This window comes from Cydia fagiglandana, chromosome 15 (genome assembly GCF_963556715.1).
Source record: "Cydia fagiglandana chromosome 15, ilCydFagi1.1, whole genome shotgun sequence".
Lineage (NCBI taxonomy): Eukaryota > Metazoa > Arthropoda > Insecta > Lepidoptera > Tortricidae > Cydia > Cydia fagiglandana.
This window is the reverse complement of record NC_085946.1, coordinates 16,711,317-16,734,178: the sequence shown is the minus strand read 5'-3', so window position 1 is coordinate 16,734,178 and position 22,862 is coordinate 16,711,317. Positions and strand designations below refer to the sequence as shown.

Genomic DNA, 22,862 nt, shown 5'->3' with positions numbered 1-22,862 from the left:
TATAACAACAAATACTAAAACAGTACGGAACCCTCGGTGGGGGAGTGCGACTCGCACGTGTCCGTTTTTTTTTTTAAATTAAGTCTAACCAAAAGAGCTTACTTACTGTCTTAGGGACTATTATTCGACGCGAGAGGTCCTAGTAGGTATTAAATAAATAAACAAACCCTGAATTACTGCCGAAAAATATATTTCCCATCCTGAAGGCCAAGGCACACTGAGAAACAAACCAAATAAAAAAATATTTCAAATAACATTACAATAGAAAAGCAATACAATGATCTCCACACTAGGCTCAGTCTGTATCGTGGGAATCTAGATTCTAGATCTGAGGGCCTACCGCGAACACTGAAGTTCCCAAATTGCGGGCATCTCTCTCTCTGTCACTCTACTTACGTCTTAGTTAGATTACAAGAGAAAAATGTCCGCAATTTGCGAACATCGGTTTTCGTGGTACTACACAGTTGCCAAGAGCCTCGCACCGAGTCTCGAAAAAAACCGAACTAATTGGAGAAAAGCGAGACGAGACGAGTAAAACGAGAAAGAAGCAGTATGTACACTCTCATTCTCGGCCTGTCTCGGGGTCTCTCGACGAGTCTGTACATAATACAGCTGGCATAAAAGTAAAGCAAACAAGAAGATATATTGCGGTCCACTCGGAAGCCGGTGTTGCTCGAAGGGTCCACTAAACGTTTTAAAAATAAAATTTCATGCGGGCTCTACACACGCCTAGAAAGACCCCGTAACAGGCCGAGAACGAGTGTACATGCTGTTCTCTTCTCGTCTCGCCGTTACTCGTCTCGTCTCGCCCTTCGGCGATTGGATCGAAGCGGTGTCGAGACTCGGCGAGAGGCTCTCGACGAGTGTGTATAGCCGACATCCAATTTTAATTTTAACTGGCTACTTACACAGCCTAAGCTGCCAATTGCCTTCACTGCGGCCCCGCTCAAACGGTATCACTAGGCTACCAGGCTACCAGGGGTCGGGGGGTTTGGATAACGGCCGGTAGTGACAAAGCAGGCCCACACCAAAGGGCCTACCGCGAACCACGTTCGACGAGCTGCCTCTCTGTCGCACTTGTAAACGTTTTAAAAATAAAATTTCATGCGGGCTCTACACTCGCGTTGAAAGACCCCAAGACAGGCCGACAACGAGTGTATATGCTGTTTCCTTCTCGCCTCGCCGTTACTCGTCTCGTCTCGCCCTTCGGCGATTGGATCGAAGCGGTGTCGAGACTCTCGGCGAGAGGCTCTCGACGAGTGTGTCTAGCCGACATCCAATTTCAATTTTAACTGGCTACTTACACAGCCAGCCTAAGCTGCCGGTGGCCTTCACTGCGGCCCCGAAACCTGAACGGCTACCACGAAAACCGAAATTCGCAAAGGGGATCTTAAGTAAATATGTAGCTACACCCACTGGGTAAAATTGTATTGATTCTCACTGTATTGCCTAACATCAACATGTACACATACAATTTATGGCTTATGAATTAAAAAAAAAAAAAAAATCTTTCTCTTTTACTCCAACGAAGGCGTATTTAGAGTGACAGAGAAAAATCCCCGCAATTTGCGAACTTCGAATTTCGCGGTTATAGCCCTGGCCCCGCTCAAACGGTATCACCAGGCTAGGGGTCGGGGGGTTGGATAACGGCCGGTAGTGACAAAGCTGGCCCACACCAAAGGGCCTACCGCGAACCACGTTCGATCGATCGATCGTGGTTCGCGGAGGCTCTCAGACAAACAGCCGTCCCCAATACGACGCGCGAACGACCGCTCCATAAGGTGGGGCGCAATTAGAAGCCGGCTCAGCAGCAGGTATGAAGAGGTTGGAAGAGCCCCCTCACACCCCCCCTCAAAAGGGTGTCGAACAACTACACTACTAAGTACTTACATGTATCCTTTGGCGCTTGCGAAGGTATACTTTATATTTTTTTCCGATACATACTTATATTATTTTAATTCCTTTATTTCACATGTTTGTTTCGGTAACATTTTCAGTTTTTTACTTAAATTTGGTCATATTTGGCCGTTTCCAAAATTTGATATTGTTGTTTTTTGGAGAAATTGATGTTATCTATGTATCATTTTCTTGTCACTGTCAAGCAGATTGTCACAGCGTTTTGATTGTGCTTTTGCTCAGAGAAAATGATAACAGACAAAAAACGTCTGCAGCGGATTTGATAGCCCACGCAGTGCAAGTGTTATTTATACGTCATAATTTCATAGAAGTTTGACGTTTAAAATAACACTTGCACTGTGTGGGTTATCCAATCCGCTGCAGACTTTTCTTCGTCTTCTTTTCTCTTTGGGCTACGCTACGGGCTATTGAGTATTATACTCTTTGGCTCAAAAGTAGGTATAGAGTTGCCATACGTGTGAATAAATAATAGTACTATAAGTTAAGAAACAGAAGACTCACTCTCTAACAAAACGCGTCTGTTACGATTAGGACAGATATGACCGCTAGGTGGCGCAAGCGTCACACGCGGCTTCTAGCCACGAAAATTGGCGTGATATGAGACGGATGTACTTGTAGCTACTTGTTGCGATACGACGAAATCGCGGAGTGAACCACGCCTGGTGAGGGGCAGAGCAAAGAGTAGGTAACATCAGTATAATAGCTAGGTCAGAGGTTCAGAGGGTTTTACACCAATGAAGGCGTAATTAGAGTGACAGAGAAAGATGCCCGCAATTTACGAACTTCGGTTTTCACGGTTATAGCCCCAACATTATGCAATGAAATGAAATCAGAAATACGTTTTAAAATTCGTGACTACACTGACAACATAACTAATAAACTACCTAATTAATTCGAGTTTCAAAATTTCTAACTCTACCAATACGTCTATCGTTTCTATACATGGGGGTCAGTTCGTCAGGTCACAAGTGTCAGGTTCGCATCCCGATACATTTTTACTTTTCGTTTGGCGTTTTTCGATGTACGATTGTCATCTTGGAAAGCCCCCCTCGGCCATCTTGTTTGCACAGCACCGTCGATCTCCGTCATCCACCACTTGGTTCTAATCTTAAATAGGATGGCCAAAAAATACGTTAACATTTTTTTTTGTAGAAAAATCGGCAAATTAAAAAAATATAGGCACAAGGTTATGATTTCATAGAAAATTTGTTTTCGCGCCTTTTTCTACTGACAAAGTTGTTTGAAAGACTATAATTTTAAGACATTTTGTAAGACTTGTGAGTAAAACAAATATCGCAAAAAAATTTTTGTTAATGTATTTTTTGGACCAACCTGTGTTTTAGAAATTCATTCGGATGACATCCGAAAATTATAAAGATCTGTCAAACAACTTCGGATGTTATAGGTAAACCAAAGATTGAATACATGTTGAATACAAATAAAAAAAAACTGGTCAAGTGCGAGTCGGACTCGCCTTTCAAGGGTTCCGTACATCACAGAATTTTTAACATTTTTTTTGTACGTGAAATGTCTTGAAAAACCCGAATGGGTCAATCAAAAACCAGATGTAACATGAAGTTTTCTGGCGTGGTGGCTTATATCTTTACATCTCTGAAGATTAAATGCCGAACAATAGTACAAGTGTCCAAATGCGTAGAGCTGAAAACAGTGAAAACTCGAGCGTCCGGGTCGGGAACGGGTCGCGCTTCCTACAACTTCCGAAAGTGTTTTAAAAGCGAAGGCCGAAGAGAGATAATACCTACAGGGTGGCCAAAAATAAAAGTATATTTCCGTAGCCAGGGAGGTTTTGGGATTATACTGAGCAACTTTTAGGGACCAACCCCGAAATCGCGAAAAAAGAAGTATCCTCCCATAGAAAACGGACCAGCCTAAATGTATGAAACAGCCAAATTTTTCCTCGCGATTTCAGGGTTGCACGTTGGCAACGGGAATACACTTAGTTTATTTTTTAGCCACCCCGTATACCTAGTGCTTTTTAAAACACGTAACAATAGTAACCTAATCAATCAGTAAAGTCAGCAACAGAAGTTGCTAAGTGGGTGAGTGGTTTAAAATGATCTGGACGCGACTTTATAGTTAAGACAATAAGAGCATGTCAAGGTAATTTTGAACACCTCGCCCGCTTAGCAACTTCTGCTGTTGACTGTACTACAAGTACCATTGCGGCTATGTGCCAGTTACAGCCTAGTCGAATTTTTTGTCTTCAGTCCGACTCACGCTTGAAGCTAAAGGCACGCCACTTTGGGACGCTTCGGGCCTTCGGCCTTTTGCGGATATGGGCCTATGGCCTTCGCAATAGCTGTCTACATCACGTTTCACTTAAACCATTGCGGCTGTGTCCCTAAAAAAATGTTAACCGCATTTATGTTCTTAAATCCGACTCACGCTTGACTCTAGATTTCTAATAGGTTTTCCTGTCATCTTTAGGTAAAGGACTATTTTATGTATTTTTTTCAGAATTTTAGACCCAGTAGTTTCGGAGATAGAGGGGGGGAATGGTCATTTTTTGTCTATTTTCTTGAATAACTTCTAAACTTTTTATCCTAAATTTATAACAACAATATATTTGAGATTCTCAAAATGAGCTCTTTCGTTTGATATGTAACACGATATAGTTTTAAAAACTTTGTTTTTTAATTTTATCGTTTACCCCCCAAAAGTAGCCCCTATGTTTAAAATTCATTTGTTGACGTTACATATTCGTCTTTGGGTCACAGACTTACATATGTGTACCAAATTTCAACTTAATTGGGCCTGTAGTTTCGGAGCAAATTGGCTGTGACAGACGGACAGACAGACGCACGAGTGATCCTATAAGGGTTCCGTTTTTTCCTTTTGAGGTACGGAACCCTAAAAAATCGGGCAAGTGCGAGTCGGACTCGCGCACGAAGGGTTCCGTACCATAAAGCAAAAAAAAAACGGAAAAAATGCAAAAAGAAAACGGTCACCCATCCAAGTACTGACCACGCCCGACGTTGCTTAACTTTGGTCAAAAATCACGTTTGCTGTATGGGAGCCCCACTTAAATCTTTATTTTATTGTTTTTAGTATTTGTTGTTATAGCGGCAACAGAAATACATCATCTGTGAAAATTTCAACTGTCTACCTATCACGGTTCGTGAGATACAGCCTGGTGACAGACAGACGGACAGACGGACGGACAGCGAAGTCTTAGTAATAGGGTCCCGTTTTACTCTTTGGGTACGGAACCCTAAAAATCAGGTTAATTTTGTTTATTGTCACATTCAGACGATCTAGTTGCATCACATTTCTACTGAGTAGACTGAGGATTATAATTACGTAATTATAAGCTCCATGTAAGTACCTATTGTGATTATTAGTATAAAATACGAGTAAATTCTCTTTAATTGTACCAAACTTATCGTGCCGTCGAAAATTTACTCAAATTGAGAAAATAACAACAATATTTAATTACACAAACGGGTCTACCGCGCTATACTTTCATCGGAAACGTCGGAATTTGAGGTAAAAGTAATGAAAGTACGGTACACCCGTTTGTGTAATTAAATGTCTACAAAACAGGAAAGTTTAAAGTGTTATAATTGAAAAATTTGTAATATGTCCAATGAAAAATTTCTTTATCTCATATCTTTGTATAAGGTGTATTCGGGTAATACCGAATGTCGGATACTTAGTTCCGAAATACAGATGAAAATCACCCTTAATTCCATCATAATAAAAGTCTCTTTTCGGAATTATCCGACAGTTTTCGACATTCGGAACTACCCGAGTAAACCTTACCTATCAAAATAAAAGTTTCTTTTGTTTTGTGCGCATTTTTCCTAAAAAGTTTTGAGATCTTTTTCAACCTTTTGGAAAATTTTCGCACATTCACGTCTATAGCGATGAGTAAAAATAAAAATAAAATAGCCAAATAACATCGAAATAAAAAATATCCCTATCACTAGATATCAAATTATACAAAAAGTCAGATATAATTTTTTTTATTGATTTTCGCTTATAAATATTCATAAGTAAATACTAATTATTTTGCTTCCATCTTAAAAGTATAAGAAAAAAATTGAGCGTATGACAATTGTAAAATAATAAATAAATATGTTGATTCTGGGCCCTGACTTATGTAGATCGATATTTTTAAATATAATGAAATCCTATTGCACTATACATATAAGTATTATAGGTATAGCCTGTCCATAAATAATTATTTCTTTACTTAATCGTGTAAAACATAAAACAGTACATTTTATGTACTGATTGTGACGTAACGAGACTGGAATGGTTTATTGAGGCCAATGAGGCCAGCACAACCACTTTTTCATGCCACGAATATAATATATTACATAAGAAAAAAAAACTCCATTAATTAATTTTGTGAAAAAAGTCGGTGGAATATGTATTACAATGATATTTGTATTTAAAATGTTATTATATACTAGTTAATCTGTATATTTTAAATTCAATATACGTTTACGCAAACAAGCAAATTCGCCTAGTGGTAAGCAATTACCACCGCCCATGGACACCCGCAACACCTAATGGCTCCTCTAAACAATGGGCCAGCGCCGGCCACTCCAAGGGATGTAGCCATGCGGTAGAATGAGATAGCAATATCATTTGCTCCCTCTAACGCATAAATGCGTCCCTTGGAGTGGCCGGCGCTGGGCCATCGTGTAGAGGAGCCATGAGGGATTGGAAGTGCGTTGCCGGCCTTTAAAATATGAGTACGTTGTTGTCTTGAAGGAAGGTAGGTTAAATGTCATATCATCTGGTCTCCACGTCCTTCCTATACTATTATTTTATTGCGATTAATCAAATTAATTTATTCACAAGGCAGGTTAGAATTAAACTAACTTTTGGCCTCTTTTTGCGTTTTTTCCCAACTAATCATCAAAACAATCTAGCGTCATGGAGGCTTGAACTCAGAACTTTTTGCGTTTTAAAGGGTTGCAGTATCAACTATTTGTGAGAAAGAAAAGAATCTACCTGTGGCGATATAGACAGTTGTGCTAGCTTATAGCTGTAACAGACGGGCGTACCAGACCTTGGTCCGGTACGAAGCCTGTTTGACCGAGTGGAATGTCCAACGCCGTACGTCTGTTAAAGATTTTAAAGAAGCAGCTACAAGTAGGAGGGAGAAAGAAATATGCAGACCGAAACAAGTCCGTCCGGTAATGCCCGTTTGTTACAGCTTTTAGATGTTTATGAGCTCTTCTTATACGCCACAGCGCCCACAGCTATAGCGCCGATTATGAGTGCTGCGAGAGCGTACCACTTCCAAGAGCTGAAAGCAAAAACAGTCAATTAGTACACACGAATACTATGGGATACTTTTGGGAGTATATTCGGGTAATTCCGAATAACGTACTGCATCGAATAAGACATGGCTAACGTCCAAAATTTTGTACTAAAGTCCACATGCTCCAACCATGGGTAAGCCACTAACTCCGAGGTAACCGTTAACCCAGGGTTAAATGTACTGAAACTTCTAGTTTATCCGGTTACCCCGAGTTAGTGGCTAACCCTGGTGGCTCAAGTGGCCCGAAGTGTGAATGGGTTCAAATTTTGCTTCAATGTCCGCTAGTATACTCATTCGATTTTTAGCTGCCCCCGAACGGCCAATCCTTGTCTATTGTCAAGTAAAAGTGCCTGCATCGGTCACTTAAACCGGTTATTGAATTACAACTCCAATAGAAATTGGAATAAGATTCAATATGAACAAAAGAGGGACCAAGTGGCAAATTATTTAACCGTAGAGTCTACGGTTACTGAGTGCCGGTGAGACAAGCGCTTCGGAACTTATCTAAAATGTGTCATCCAGTGTTGGCCGAAAGGTTTAAGGTTCAATTTATAGTGGTTTATGGCCAGCATTTTCAATTCGCATTAACTTTCGGCCAACACTGGTGTCATCGAGATGCGTAACAAAGGCGCGTTATCGGAGGGCGCAAGTACACTAGTTTTTTGAGCGTTTGACTAGCCTGCGCTTAGGTACCAACTACTAATTGAAATTTATACGACCCTTTTTTGCAGGTAATGGCACGTGCGGTTTTACTTAACAATAGACAAAGGATTAGCCGTTCGGGGCCAGCTACAAATGGAACAACTATACCATAGACAAAACTGCAAGTAAAATTAAAAAAAACAATGGGCCTTATTTGGGCTAGGTGCCTGCAGAATGTCGGGTACTTAAATCAGAAAATCGCTCTTAAATCCATCAATTATAGTTTATTTTCGGAATTAACAGACAATTTTTCGTGTCCGTAAATACCCGAATACACTTTAACTTTTTGACTTGACACCTGCTTGCAATTAAGGCCAATTATTCTGGTCAATAAAATGTGGCTTTCCATAAGAAAAGGGTACCTCTGCACATAAGGACTCGTTCTAAAGGAAAGCCAAAAATGGTTAATAGATAGTTCCCTATTCTATAAAAGAAGTACAATGACATATACAATTTAGTTCACTTAATTATTTCTCTATAAAAATCATATATTTCAGTGGGTAGGTATCTCTAAAATTAACTAAAAAAACTACAAAGCTAAATAAATTAACTATAATATGTATTTTAAAACGATAGCAATGTTTTGTATTTAAACTACAAAGATAAGAGAAGTATACATATTTCTATTTTACGATCAACACACCTAAATCATAGTCTTGTACTACCTTATAAAATACTTATAGCTTTTAAATAGGTGACCTACCCCAATATGCATATATAAGGCTAGATCACCCAGCTCGGTTTTTAAAATACAATTGTAATATTCATAAATATACAGGCCTCTAAAATCCGATATGCTTTAAAAAATGAATGTGAAAATATTGACTAAAAATATAATTTACCAAATTTAGATGAAAAATTAATTAAGTAACTGTCATCCAACTTTAACGAGCCGCGATTGTTGAGCCATTTAGGGTTCTAGCCACGGTGTAAGGAGATGGCAAGTGGGCGTTCCCATGTATTCTACATATTGTCGTGGCCGACTCTATACACACTATGATCACTAGTTCTGTTTACTACATACTTGAATGACGTTCATGTGACACGTATGTATATGTAAAAAAATTGTTTATTCAATTTAAAATGCCGCAATGTACAGTATTCAGCTGAAGAAATAGTTATATAAAAAAATCTATTCACGCGGAGGTATTCTTTGACCAGAAAATATTATTTTAGAATATAATCTGATAAACACAATTTACGAAAGTATAACTACCTACTTTAATAAAATTCTATTTTATTTCTTACAACTTAAGAGTTTATACTCTTTTGTCATTGTTCTTTATAATTGTCTAGAATATTCGATATCCTAAATGTCAAATAACTTACGCTACTCAAATGCTACGGCGACGACTCAACAATCGCGGAGCGTGATGGTACATTTACCTTTCAGAACTTAGGTCGCAGGGATAACCACGCTTCCGACGTTCCCTGTCACACCTTGCAAACAAATCGGACTTAAATTTAATGCAATAGAACCACCGTTAGCGTAGCAAACAGGAATAGGAGCCCCGCGGGAGCGGGGCTTCGTCGACATCGCTAACGTAAAGATAAAACGACGTAAAATTAGGCATAGCACAGGTTTAGAATGACGATTAAGATAAATTAAGCGTGCAAAAGTGCAAACTGGTCCGAGTCTTTCAAGCCTCTTACAATAAAATGAATTATCTGTAAGGTTGATACCTGCACCAAATGCCCAGTTTTAAAGCGTGTTAACTTTTAAAATTTCATACGTTTATAAGTGTGAATGGGTTCAAATTTTGCGTCTACTAGTACCCTAGACAAAACTGCAAGTTCATACTAAACTTAAGAAAAATTAAAGATAAAAAAATACGATGGGCCTTATTTGGTGCAGGTTTCTTATGTGATACACCTGTTAAAATGTCAAAATTTATAGCATGACAGATTTTATGAATTTCACCGAGCGATATTGGAACATACTGGAAATCCTAAGGGTACGTACTCTTTTCTTTTCCTCTTTTTTGTTTGCACAGTTCGGCTAAAATAAAAAGAAAAGTTAAATTTTAATATCACCTAGTGCAAACTAGATTTTGAGTGATATAACAACTAACAAGGTATTATTGTCCCAGGAAAGCAAATATAAACCTTTAAAGCATGGCATTGCTTTGAGCGCATTAGGTACAATTAGATTACAAATTTAGCTAAAAAAAACTCTATAATTTTGTTCCTTCGAAACAAAAAAACTCATAATTTTATTAAAAATAAGTTAATTGTCAAATGACTTCCTCAATATGTTACAGTAATAAGATAATATACATACGTATAGGATATGATAACATAATTATTTGGAAAGGGCTGCTATTTAACTGATCACCAGATTTAATAAAATTTAATACCAAAAAAATCTATTTTACCACCCTAAAATAATGAATGATCACCAAAATTACAACACCATTTTAATGTGAAATGATTACCAATTTTATTACATTTTACTATCCTTTTAAAGGAAATCACACCAAACTAATCATTATTAACCCAAAAATAGTAAATCATTACCAAATTACAAACCCCATTTTAATGAAATGATAACCAAATTTTTACATCTTGCTAGGATAGCAAGATGTAAAAATTTAAATAAAATGACACCAAAATAATCATTGTAAACCCAAAAATTGTAAATGACCACCAAAATTAGAACTCCATTTTAATGTAAAATGATAACCAAATTTTTAAATCTTGCTATCCTATTAAAGCAAATGACTCCAAAATAATCACTGTAAACCCAAAAATAGTAAATGAACACCATAATTGTAACCACATTTTAATTAAAAATGTGCAAATATTTAATATATCGTTATCCTATTAAATTAATTAATCCACTTCGTCACCTTTTTCTAGTAGCATTTTATTTCTGTAACATTCGCAGTTCTAACCTTTTTTTTTCCGCAGTTCTAAGCTAACCTAACCCAGTTTTCTAGTAGCATTTCGTTTCTGTAAGGGTCGCAGTTCAAACCTAACCTAACCCACTTTTCTACTAGCATTTCTTTTCTGCAAGGGTCGCAGTTCAAACCTAACCTAACCCACTTTTCTAGTAACATTTGTTTTCTGTAAGGGTCGCAGTTCAAACCTAACCTAACCCACTTTTCTAGTAGCATTTCTGTTCTGCAAGGGTCGCAGTTCAAACCTAACCTAACCCACTTTTCTAGTAGCATTTCGTTTCTGTAAAGGTCGCAGTTCAAACCTAACCTAACCCACTTTTCTAGTAGCATTTCGTATCTGTATGGGTAGCAGTTGAAACATAACCTAACCTATTTTTCTAGTACCATTTCGTTTCTGTAAGGGTCGCAGTGCTACCCTAACCTAACCCACTTAACTGATAGCAATTTAACTTTTCTAGCAGCACAACGAAATGCTACTAGAAAAGTAGATTAGGTTCAGGTATGCGGTGCGGGCTACGGGGGGTTGAGCGGGAGGGGCTAGTAATTTTGGCATCAGTTTACTTTATTTGGTAATAATATGTATAAATTTTTTGGTAATCATAGTGGTTTATTTAGGTGAAAATATCGCATTAATTTGGTCTTCAAGATTTGGTGATCATTGATGATTTTTGGTGATCATTCAATATATTTGGTATTTGAATACAATTTGAAGTGCAGTCGTAATTAAAATGGTGGTACTTTTGTATTTTTAGGGCTTATTTTTTTGGTGTTCTGTAATTTTTTTTGGTAAGCATGATTTTTTTATTTACCAAACCAAACCAAAGTATGGGTACCAAAGTATTTTTTGGTGGTCATTATATTTGTAGCCTTTGGAAAGCTTTTCGAAGTGATTTGGTGTCAAAAATGGAACATTAAAAAGATAACCTGTCGGTAGCCACGCATTTTTTGCCGGCGGACGTCGACGTGTGTTCATCATCGAATTTGTCTGGCGGCACCACGACGGGGGTGGCCTTAGAACTCCTGGTGATGAGAGTGCTGCCCCAACATGGTAATATAGTCATCATTAGTTCAGTGTAAACGCACAATCCCTTTGACACTTTCAGACTTTGAAAGATTTTACTACTTTGTATTTGTCAAATGCCAACAAGTCCACCGAGGGAGTTTTATGTGACTGCAACGAAACGGCCAATCCGTACTGTTTGTTTGTTTGGCTTTATACAGATAGAGCTTATAAAGTTAGGACTTACAGAGTAAAAGTATTGGTATCTGCTAAGGGATCTGATAACTTTTTAGTGTATAAGCTTTACCCTAGTCTTGGCAACACTTTACATTGAAATATTTTTGCTGGGTTTTCATTATTTTTTGTAAGAGTTTAAATACCAGCTAGAAATGAAAAAGTGGTTTATAGAACCTAATAGGGTCATATAAACAGGCTCAGTTTTTCTCTCCGAACTACTTAAGGGTCTGCTGCTGGCTTCAGACTTAAATACGACTACACACACCACACAATACCATCTAAGGGGTTGTGCACAAATCACGTGAGGTGTTTTCGGCTACTTTTTGATTTTGTCCAAACTGCACAGAATTAGGAGCCCCGCGGCAGCAGGGCTTCGTCGACATCGCTAACGTAAAGATAAAACGACGGAAAATGATGTAGGCATTTTGCGTTCTGGACCGTTCGCGATGTGGACTAAGAGCGATATAGGCAAAATGTTACACTAGTCATTTTGCGTTCTAGTCTAGACCGTCCGCGAATAACCCTTAGTATAACTCAACCATAAAAAAGTTTGCACAATTGTGCAAGTTTTTCGGTAGAGGGGTAAGCTCTTAAAGGCGACCCCAGTTATTAAATGCTCTAAGGATATAACCCGCTAATTCTCAACATACATAGGTATGAAATTTAGTATAGATAAATGCAAAAGTCACTCAACCCATAGAGGACAAACGCAAAATAATACATACACTTTAGAAACAGGATAATAAATCGAACACATGACTGATAGGGACTCATACAAATACTTAGGTGTGCAACAATCCAGGCAGATACACCAAAACAAACAAAAACCGAACTTATCCGAATATATACATAGACTTAATATTTATTAAACATATGCCGCTCATCTACTATATATGACAAACTTTAATATTTACCAATGTTTTATTATACTTGGCCATGGCCCGTATAATAGACTGGTCATATTTTTCATCAAAACGATTTCGACTGGCAAAGCATATTACTTTTTGGCAACCGGGTTTTTTAACCTAATTAGACCCCGCTGAATCCGAATTTGCCGGTTGCTCGATCGAAATCTTGACCGGAAGTGAGATATTTGACATTAAAGGTCCCTTTTTTTAGTTTTTCGTAAATAACTCTTAAACGGAGGCGCATAGCAAAAAATGTTCTATTACATAAGTAATTTAATTGCCTACAAGAAAGATTCAGTACAATTTTTCGCTAGGATCAATATTTAAAGAGATTTTAACACGGGAAATTTAATTATAATCACTTCTAAGGTCCCGTTTTTTAGTTTTTCGTAAATAATTCATAAACGGTGGCCACTATCAAAAAATGCTGTTAGACGTTAATAATTTACACAAAAATTTGAACAAAAAAGATTCAGTACACTTTTCGCGGGGATCAATATTTAAAAAGATAATAAAGAGGGAAAGTTAATTATAATAAATTCTCAGTTTCCTTGTTTTTATTTATTCGTTAATAATTTGAAAAGTATGACTCATAGCAAAAGAAAACTTATACGTAAATAATAAACATAAAATATCCTACAAGAAACATGTAGAACACTTTTCGCTAGGATCAATATTTAAAAAGACAAAGCAGCGGGTAAGTTAATTATAAATAATTTTAAAGTCCCTTTTTAGTTATTTGTAAATAACTCAAGAACGGTGTCCCATAACAAAATAGGTTTTTAAGAATAAATTATCTACATAAAATTTTCTTCAAAAAACATCTTGAACACTTTTCTCTAGGATCAATATTTAAAGCCATATTAATGGAAGAAAGTTAGTTACAATCAGTTCACAGGACACTTTTTATTAGTTTTTCGTAAATAACTCGTAAACGGTGGCCCTTTGCAAAATAATATTCTACATAAATATTAAACATAAAATTGTCCACAAAAAAGGTTCTGGCCGCGTAGCCAAGATGCCAATCGCTAACGCTCCGTAGCGATCGAAACGCAACTGTCACTGTCACACCAATGGGGAAGAGTGATAGAGATACATAATGCTTTTCGTTGTCGAAGCGATAGCGATTGTAACCTTGGCTAGGCGGCCTGTACACTTTTTCGCTACGTTGAATATTTAAAGAGGTATTAAAGGGTGTAAGTTAATTATAATCAATTTCCAGGTCCATATTTTTAGGTTTTCGTAAATGACTCGTAAAATAAGGCTCATAGCAAAATAAGTTCTTAATGTTCTTGTAAATAAAAAATTGGCATACAATTTTCTACGAAAACATAATGAATACTTTTCTCTGGGATCAATATTTGAAACGATATTAAAGAAAGTTCGAAATTCGGATTCAGCGGGGTCTAATTAGGTTAAAAAACCCGGTTGCCAAAAAGTAATACGATTTGCCAGTCGCATTAAGAAGGAGAGCGATTTTGAATTTTTTTGTCTAGTCTATAATAAACAAACCTCCCTTGAAAAAGGAGAAATATGAAACAAAAAATATAAATAGTAATAATTCAGCCTGTATACGTCCCACTGCTGGATACAGGCCTCCTCTCATGCACGATTTGATGAACACGAAGACGATCCTTAATAGAGAATAAATAACCTTTCACCTAGGGAGATACTTTGGCGATGTAGATAAGATTAAAAATAATACTTTTCGATTATTGAAAATACCTCCACGTGAAAGTTTTATTTCTGCAGCTTAATACTGCACAATACGGCAATTTTAATTGAATTAACAATACATATTTTATTATATGAGCATACGAGTCACATGAACGCGAGTCAATCGAATGTAATGTAAACCTACCTTACCTAGTTTATAAAAACAACACATTTTCCAAAATGTACTAATCTACTGAGACTTGAACATGAGCCTAGTCTACGGATTGCTAGTACATAACAGAGATTAAATGGCCGGGCCATTAAAATGTGTGTTTAGTATTCCACCATTAATGCTATACTAACGGATTATTCGGATGGATCGGATGGGATCGGCTTTCCCGTGGTGGCAGTGATGGACTACAAAAAACAATAACTGTATTCAGTTCAAGAAATATAGGATACATAGAAATATCTTAATTTCTCGATAATATTCTGTAAAAACCAAAGTTATCAAGTGTTATTAATTAGGATCAAGAATGAACCAGGAAGCAGCCAACATCAGCAGAGGCCTCTGCCAGCAGCAGACCCGAAAGCGTCGGTAAGCCAAGTTAGATTCTTTTGGGTTAGTATAGGTATAGTCGCGGACGGTCTAGAACGCAAAATGACTAGTGTAATATTTTGCCTAAGATATCGCTTTTAGTCTACATCGCGAACGGTCTAGAACGCACAATTACCACTTTTTTATATCACACGTAGGTTAAGTTCGTTAGTTATCTTCAAATGGCCGAAGGCCAAACTGCACAGAATAGGAGCCCCGCGGCAGCGGGGCTTCGTCGACATCGCTAACGTAAAGATAAAACGAAGGCAAATGATGTAGGCATTTTGCGTTCTGGACCGTTCGCGATGTAGACTAAGAGCAATATAGGCCAAATGTTACACTAGTTATTTTGCGTTCTAATCTAGACCGTCCGCGAGTAACCCTTAGTATAGCTCAACCACTAATTAAGTACCAGACCACTGGCTTTAAACAAACCACAGTGTGCAATTGTGCATTGGTCATTGAAACATTTGAAACACACGTCATCATCATCTTCTTCGCGTTGTTCCGGCATTTTGCCTCGGCTCATGGGAGCCTGGGGTCCGCTTGGCAACTAATCCCAAGAATTGGCGTAGGCAGTAGTTTTTACGACAGCGACTGCCATTTGACCTTCCAACCGAGAGGTGAAACTAGGCCTTATTGGGATTAGTCCGGTCCGGTTTCCTCACGATGATTTCCTTCACCGAAAGGCGACTGGTAAATATCAAATGATATTTCGTGCATACGAGTAAGTTCCGAAAAACTGATTGGTACGAGCCGGGGTTTGAACCCGCGACCTCCAGATTGAAAGTCGCACGCTCTTACCGCTAGGTCACCAACGCTCCCACGTAACCATCATTATATTTTTCTATGTAAATTGACACTCCACTTTTCTACTGTAAAAAAATAAGATATTTTATCTACAATAAATCATTGTTAAGTACCTGTCTTCGCATTTTTGATCATCGAAATTCCGCCAAGTTTTAGAAACTTTATTCTTCGGTGCAACACAACTAAGACAAACAGTTTACCATGTTGAAAATTAAAAATAAATAGAAATCATTTAAATAAAATATGTATATTAAAAATCAAATATATACCTTGTAACAGAGTTACATCTAGAACATGAACTTTTTCTGCGGAAAAAAATATTAATATTAATAATTCACAATATTAAAAGTACCTACATATTAGTTGCTTATCGCATTCAATAAAAATGAGTGTAGAAAAATAAACTACATTTGGGTGCAATAAGTACATTTGGTCTGAATCTGTTTAGGGTCCTGCTTATGCACGTACATTTTTTATTAACTTTATTGTACCTTTACCTTTAGAAGGTACAGCCATAAAAACTCATTGGGCAAGTCAAAAACTTGTGAGTAACGTATCATTATAACCACCAGTGTAGGAAATAAGTATGATTACGCTTTTAAAAATTGAACTAAGTACCTATTGTAAGTAGTGGGCCGGTAGGAGATTAAAATTATTATTTTAATAAAAAAAAAATTAAGTGTTCTTTTAACTCTACAAATAGCCTAACGACCGAGGCATAAACCTACTGACTACCCTAAATGCCTATCACGCATATGTAGCGTCGAATTTACGATATGGTATAATACATTGGGGAAATGTCGCTGCAACACATATTGTTTTTATTTAAAATACAGTAAAAAAAAATGTTACAGACCCAATTGAAGTAGCGCTTTTTAACTTGCGATCTCTCTTGGCCATTCTGTATTCGGTCAAGCAGCTAAAACATAGGTAATAATTAAAAAACTAAATTAACTAAATACCTAATTATAAAAAGTCAGTACTTTACAAAATAACAAAATAAAATATATACCTTTTACTAGATGCACATAATCGATCCTTTCTGTGGAAAAGTGATTATAATTTAGAACTTTCTCATATTCTAAATTACGCAGTCACATTTTACTGTAAGAATTCTAAATGGGTATATAGGTAGTACAGTAAGATATTTATCTACGATATTATTCTTCTAGGGTTTTGTATATCAAAATAGTACCGGAGCATTTCTTAAGCATTCTTTATATAGCAGATATGTACAATAATTCGTATCTGGCGCTATTCGTATCTAGACAAATATTTTAGCAATAAGTTACATTAACAACTAAAGCTTCTTCTGTGTGTTTTGTCTTTTAAATGAAAAACGTTTAAATAAAAATCAGTAACTATTATTATATGAAAGCAGCAGGATATAAATGATCGTATTAGATTCGTAATTGTTACATATTTGCCGTGGCTTATTTTTAAAGTGTTTTTCGATTAAAAGACACGTCAAGATTGTTAACCTTTTTTCTAATGCTAAAAATCGAACTTATATATTATGATATGATAAGATTTGCCAGTGATACCAAATAACTACGGGATGTCTAGATTGTCTAGGTAGGTATTATAAAATAAAATACTAGCATGAAAGAGAATTTGAAATAGAGAAATATTGTCAAAGTAAATTATGCAGTCAGTACATTAACTGCCATCTTTCGACACAAATGATTAAAACTTTTTAAACGCCATTTGACTATGATCCTTATTTTTTCACTGATATGTGTTAAATTTGTTAAATACCAAAAAGTATCGCCATCTACTCGAAAGTAGGCCAAAGGTATGGTGCCATCTTTTCGAGCGATGTTTTAATCATTTGTGTCGAAAGATGGCAGTGAATGTACTGACTACATAATTTACTTTGACAATATTCCTCTAGTTTAAGTTCTCTTTGCTAGTATAAAATATAATATTTTTCATGTGACCAATAAAACTCTCCCTCGGATGGTAAAGAATCTACACAGTACTGTAGTTTTTTAAGTAAATGGTATATATAAATGAAAATAAAAACCTTGGGCATTGTGGTCGTTTACAACTGAAAATAAAATTAAATAAAGGTTTTAGGATTAGGAAAGGAAAGGGCTATTATAAAAATACATAAGACTATCCATATAAATACATAACTTATGTGTCTGTTGGATCAAAGTTTACAAACAATACCAGGACAATTTTGTAACACACAAAGCAAAAACAAAAGTAGGTAGGTATATGTTGATCGCAAAGTAGAAGGCATAAAATTTTTGAAAGTTTTTCCTCAGGAAATCAATGTAAAGAAGTCTGATAAAACTGAAGTTTGCTAAGGTTGGTATTTCACCTGTCCAACTTCTGTGTCCAAAGTGTATTTTCATCTCGCATTTTGCTTAGTAAGAGAGTTTTTGCTTAGTGTGACGCAATGCACATTGGACCAAGATATTTGACAGGTGGAATATCAATCAACACAAGAGAATGGAAAAAAAAAGTTAAATCATTTAATATTTGGCTATCTTTTGTGTATCATATGAATTGTGTATCAAAGCCATCTATGAAAGTGCTACTTTTTAGATTATTTTGAGAATGATATAAAAATATTATTTGTGTGACATCATTTATTTGAGACTTTCAAAATCAAGCCATGAATTATCATCAGACTCTTATGTTTCATAAGTTAAAATGTAGCATTAACACTCGTGAAATGGTACTGAATATTGTTTCCTGAATATTAATCAAGCGACCATGAATAAGGCAGGGGTTCCCAGACTGTGCGCCGTGGACAGTAAAGAGGGCCAAGAGGGGCGCCGTGAGGCAATCCTCCTCATTATATTACCTCTACTTCGAATAGCCTAGCTAGGTTAGGACGCCGAGATTAAATTGTAAACTTACAAGTGCGCCGCGGACTGAAAAAGATTGGCAACCCCTGTCTTAAGGGGATTCTACAAAAATGTCTACTTTATTAGAAATGTGATGTATAAGGCAGCTACCTTAATAACCTGCAGATATCAATATTATATAGCAGGGGCCTCCAAACCCCGGCACGCAGGCCAAATCCGGCCCGCGACGCGTTCAAATCTGACCCGCCGACCCCAAAGGGAGTGCCCACTGTCAGGCCCGCGGGAACCAGGCTCCAGGGTTTCGACATTCATTGAGAGTGGAACTGTTCCTAACAGCATCAACTGACACCCTCCCCCGGCGCAAAAACCGACGGTGGCCCGCGCGAAAGTTTCTGAGGCGCAACCTGAGGGCCCTCAGGTAAAAAAATTTGGAAACGCCTGTTATATAGCATTGAATTTAACGCTAAGTTATCACATATTATCATGCCAATTGGCTTTTTAGGTTTATTAAAAAGTTGAAAAAATAGCGTCACATGTCTGACACTTCTCTGGAATGCCCTGAGAAATTTGTATGACTTACCAAGGAGGAACAGGTTTCGGTGATTTTTCGTCATCTGGCAGGGTTCCGATTTTATACTGCTTCAGCAACTCTCTGAAACATGATTATTTTATGTTGTAGAGACCATTATAGACCGACCGCTTAAATGAGTCCTCGCCTGCGCGGTACGGGGGCGACGGAGTAGGACGACTAAGGGCGGCGGGGAAGGTGCGGGCGGCAGGCGTACGGCGCCCGCACCTTACTCATTCTCTCACTCATTTAAGCGGTCGGTCTATAGACAAGTGTGTGGTTCCATGCAGAGGGCAGCCCACACAATCCTTGATCGAGAGCCCCTCAAATTCTATAATCAAGCCAGCATCCTCAGCACCATACCAAAGGCACCCAAATTTTTAGATATATTTTAGTTGTATTTAAATAAGCAAGTATATAACTGTGGCCCTAGTATCAAATATCAAATATCAAATATCAACATTTATTCAGCAAATAGGCCACAAGGGCACTTTTACACGTCAACATTGAACTTACATAAAAGCAAAAATAATAACATCAACAATTTTATAAATTAAAACTAACAATTCAATCTAACGTATTACAAAAGTAGTGAAAAAGGGTACAAGTCCCGAGCAGCTTAGGTGTAAAAGGGCTTAAGTCAGTGGTTCTTAACCTTTTCAGTCCGGTCACCCCTATGACTAACTAGGGAACCTGATTTTACCCCTCCTCCCAATGGTAATAAAAAATAAAACGTGTACGTTTGTTGTATTGTTATATTAGGTTAGCTTATTACCCCCGTAAAATACCAGTTTTACCCCCACGGGGGTAATTACCCCCAGGTTAAGAACCACTGGCTTAAGTGTTACTTGGAACTTACGCCCTTTTACAACTGCGCTGTCCGAGACTTGTACCCTTATTCACCAGGGCCACAGAATTAAATCTTATAAAGTTATTTTACGTTATTTTTTTACCTGTAATAAACTGCTATAGAATTGTTGTGATGTCATAATTATATTCAGCGCATCATCATCTTTATTACATTTGAAAGCTGTTGATTATTTCCAAAATTTCAATATGTTTGCTACATGATTGCTGATACAAAAAATTTTAACCAATAATTATTGGGTTTTCAAATGACAAGCCAAAACCAATATTGACAACTTTATTTTGACAGGGCCTATGACAGAATAATTATCATAATAAAGAAACCTGCCTTGAGTTAAGAAAAGGTAGTTTGTCTGAGCTAACATAGCACCAACCTCAACAGACCTCCCTCAACACAACAAAGTGTGAGAGTGTCTTTATAAAATGTGACATTCACAACATTTAGTCATTGCAAATGCCATGCAAACTTAGCTTGGTCACCAAAGAATATAATACTTTGGTCACACTCATGCAAAACATCATGTAACCAATAAAAAATAAACAAAATTATCTTTAGACCTGCATGACTCACACCAAAGAGTATGTGTATAATATATCTGACTTACACTATCTAAATTTTGTATATTTGTCATACTTTCCAGCATAAAGTGTGTGTTCATTAAAAATATAAATATTTAACATTATTATCAGCCCCATGTATATGTCCCACTAGTCTAGGCCTAGCACATGGTTGGTGCGATAGTATCTTGTGGCGAGATAGAATACCCGTCTTTTACTATGTTAACCACTTGACCGTCCGACGATAGCATAGTATCCGAAAAAAATATGCTCTTAACCGTCCGCGGGAACCTTACTATCCAAAGGGGTGGAAGAAAGAATTGATTTCAGAGCCATCTAAGGGAATATTTAGGCATTATTTACTAATTCTCTTGATGCGATAACGTAGCCTAACTAAATAGTTAGCTCTAAAAAAATTTAGATGGCAGTGTAGTAATAATTTTTGTAGAAAATTGTGAAAGCGCTGCGCGGGGCGTGCGTCGCTAAAAAAACCCGGACGGTTGACAGGAAAACAGTCTCGCAGGCCGGACGGTTGAGTGGTTAATTAAAGAGGGATGGGTAGTGTATCTCGCCGTGAGAAACTGTCGCGCCAATCATGTGCTAGACCAGCTGGGGCCTACGTTCCTCTCATAACAAAAGATGGTTTCATCCACTTTTGATGACCGGTCTGGCATTGTTGGGAGTGACCCTGCCTTTGAAGCAAATGGTTGTGGCTAACCCGGCTAACCCGGTAAGGGCATATAATTAACTGTGTGATGAGCATACATCAGTTTTCAGTGCGGGAATGATTTCATGTATTTACAACTTTGTTTATTGTAAAATAATTACCAACCTATGAATCAAATGTAGGTAGTAAGGTGCAAATGTGCTTAGAAATGTTAAAGTAGTATCGCGTTTTACAGTTTTTACCTGTTGTTTGGCTAGTGTAAAACATTCCCGCACCAAAAACCTTGATGTATGGTGATGAGCTTAGATATGTGTTCATGAAATGTGGATATTTTTTATGTTATTAGTATACCTATTATATTGTTGTTTGAGTACCAAAAACACAAGCCTTCTTGAGCTTACTTTGAAGCTTAGTCAATCTGTGTAAAAATGTCCTATAATAATTTCCATTGATCTGACAATATTAAAATGAATTAAAACATCACCTTGCATCTTCACTGTGGCCAACATCTTCAAAAGCTTGAGTGGCATCTGAGCCCGCAGCGTCCAGAAGGGTGTCCTCGCCTCCAGGGTGCTAAAATAAGATACATCACAATAATTTACTTATATTTAATGCTGTAACAGATAAAATCGTCTTTAAAAGTGTTTTAAGACATTAAAACTTTATCGAGAACATGATGAAGTTAATCTAACTTGATTGTTACGTCATCATAATAGTAAATAGTTAACTATTTACCTCTTCTAAAAATTTAGTAACATCATACACATCGTCATGTATTATTAGCCACGGCTTGTTCCTGTGCCGGTTTTTCTTCACTTCGGCTCTGGTTATAACTTCAGTCATTGTTACAAATTTAAAAATAGAGTATTTTCATTCAATTTAACTTGTTACACGTGAATTTTAAGTTTTTTATAGCAAATTGGTGGTGTGGCTGTGGTTGCCACTCACCACTCAGCTGGCACTTGTCACTGTCATTTTGTCATGTCTGTTGAAGGACGTTCAAAAACAAAGAGAAGGGGTTACATGAATATGTTTATTTAACATTAAAAATACATATAGAAAAAGTGAAAAAAACTTCAACTTTTCATTATGTTATATGTAATTTAGCTTTTTGATTATTAAAATATGGAAATGCATCGTACATATTTGATATTTCAAATCTGATTGTTTTTTCTCACTATTTATGAACATTCTCATATTAGTGTAGTGTCACTGTCAATGTCAAAATCATGCTTAATGTGGCTTAATTGTGTTGGATTATTGGATTCGTTGGTTTGTCCTTGCTGTTTATATTTTATAAAAACAGTTAAAATACAATTTGTACCTCCATCTATCATTTGATTGAGTGTAAAA

General features: G+C 37.0%; 1 protein-coding gene across 1 annotated transcript; it reads right to left on the bottom strand.

The window, feature by feature from the left end:
* Positions 1–5,283: 5,283 nt before the first annotated feature.
* Positions 5,284–22,454, bottom strand: LOC134671447 (cytochrome b5-like). Its single transcript, XM_063529304.1, has 4 exons — positions 22,245–22,454; positions 21,994–22,082; positions 19,430–19,501; positions 5,284–7,201 (listed from the first exon to the last, which is right to left on the bottom strand). The coding sequence occupies exons 1-4, from the start codon at positions 22,350–22,352 to the stop codon at positions 7,120–7,122; spliced, it is 351 nt and encodes a 116-aa protein (XP_063385374.1). The 5' UTR covers positions 22,353–22,454; the 3' UTR covers positions 5,284–7,119.
* Positions 22,455–22,862: the final 408 nt, after the last annotated feature.

What these genes read in the sequence shown, in the direction of transcription:
- LOC134671447 (XM_063529304.1), bottom strand. Translation starts at nt 22,352, where the DNA reads ATGACTGAAGTTATAACCAGAGCCGAAGTGAAGAAAAACCGGCACAGG. An exon ending in GGCCACAGTGAAGATGCAAG is followed by an intron (nt 19,502 to 21,993) that starts GTGATGTTTTAA and finishes ATCATGTTTCAG; the next exon opens with AGAGTTGCTGAAGCAGTATA. An exon ending in CCGAAACCTGTTCCTCCTTG is followed by an intron (nt 7,202 to 19,429) that starts GTAAGTCATACA and finishes TTTTGCTTTCAG; the next exon opens with CTCTTGGAAGTGGTACGCTC.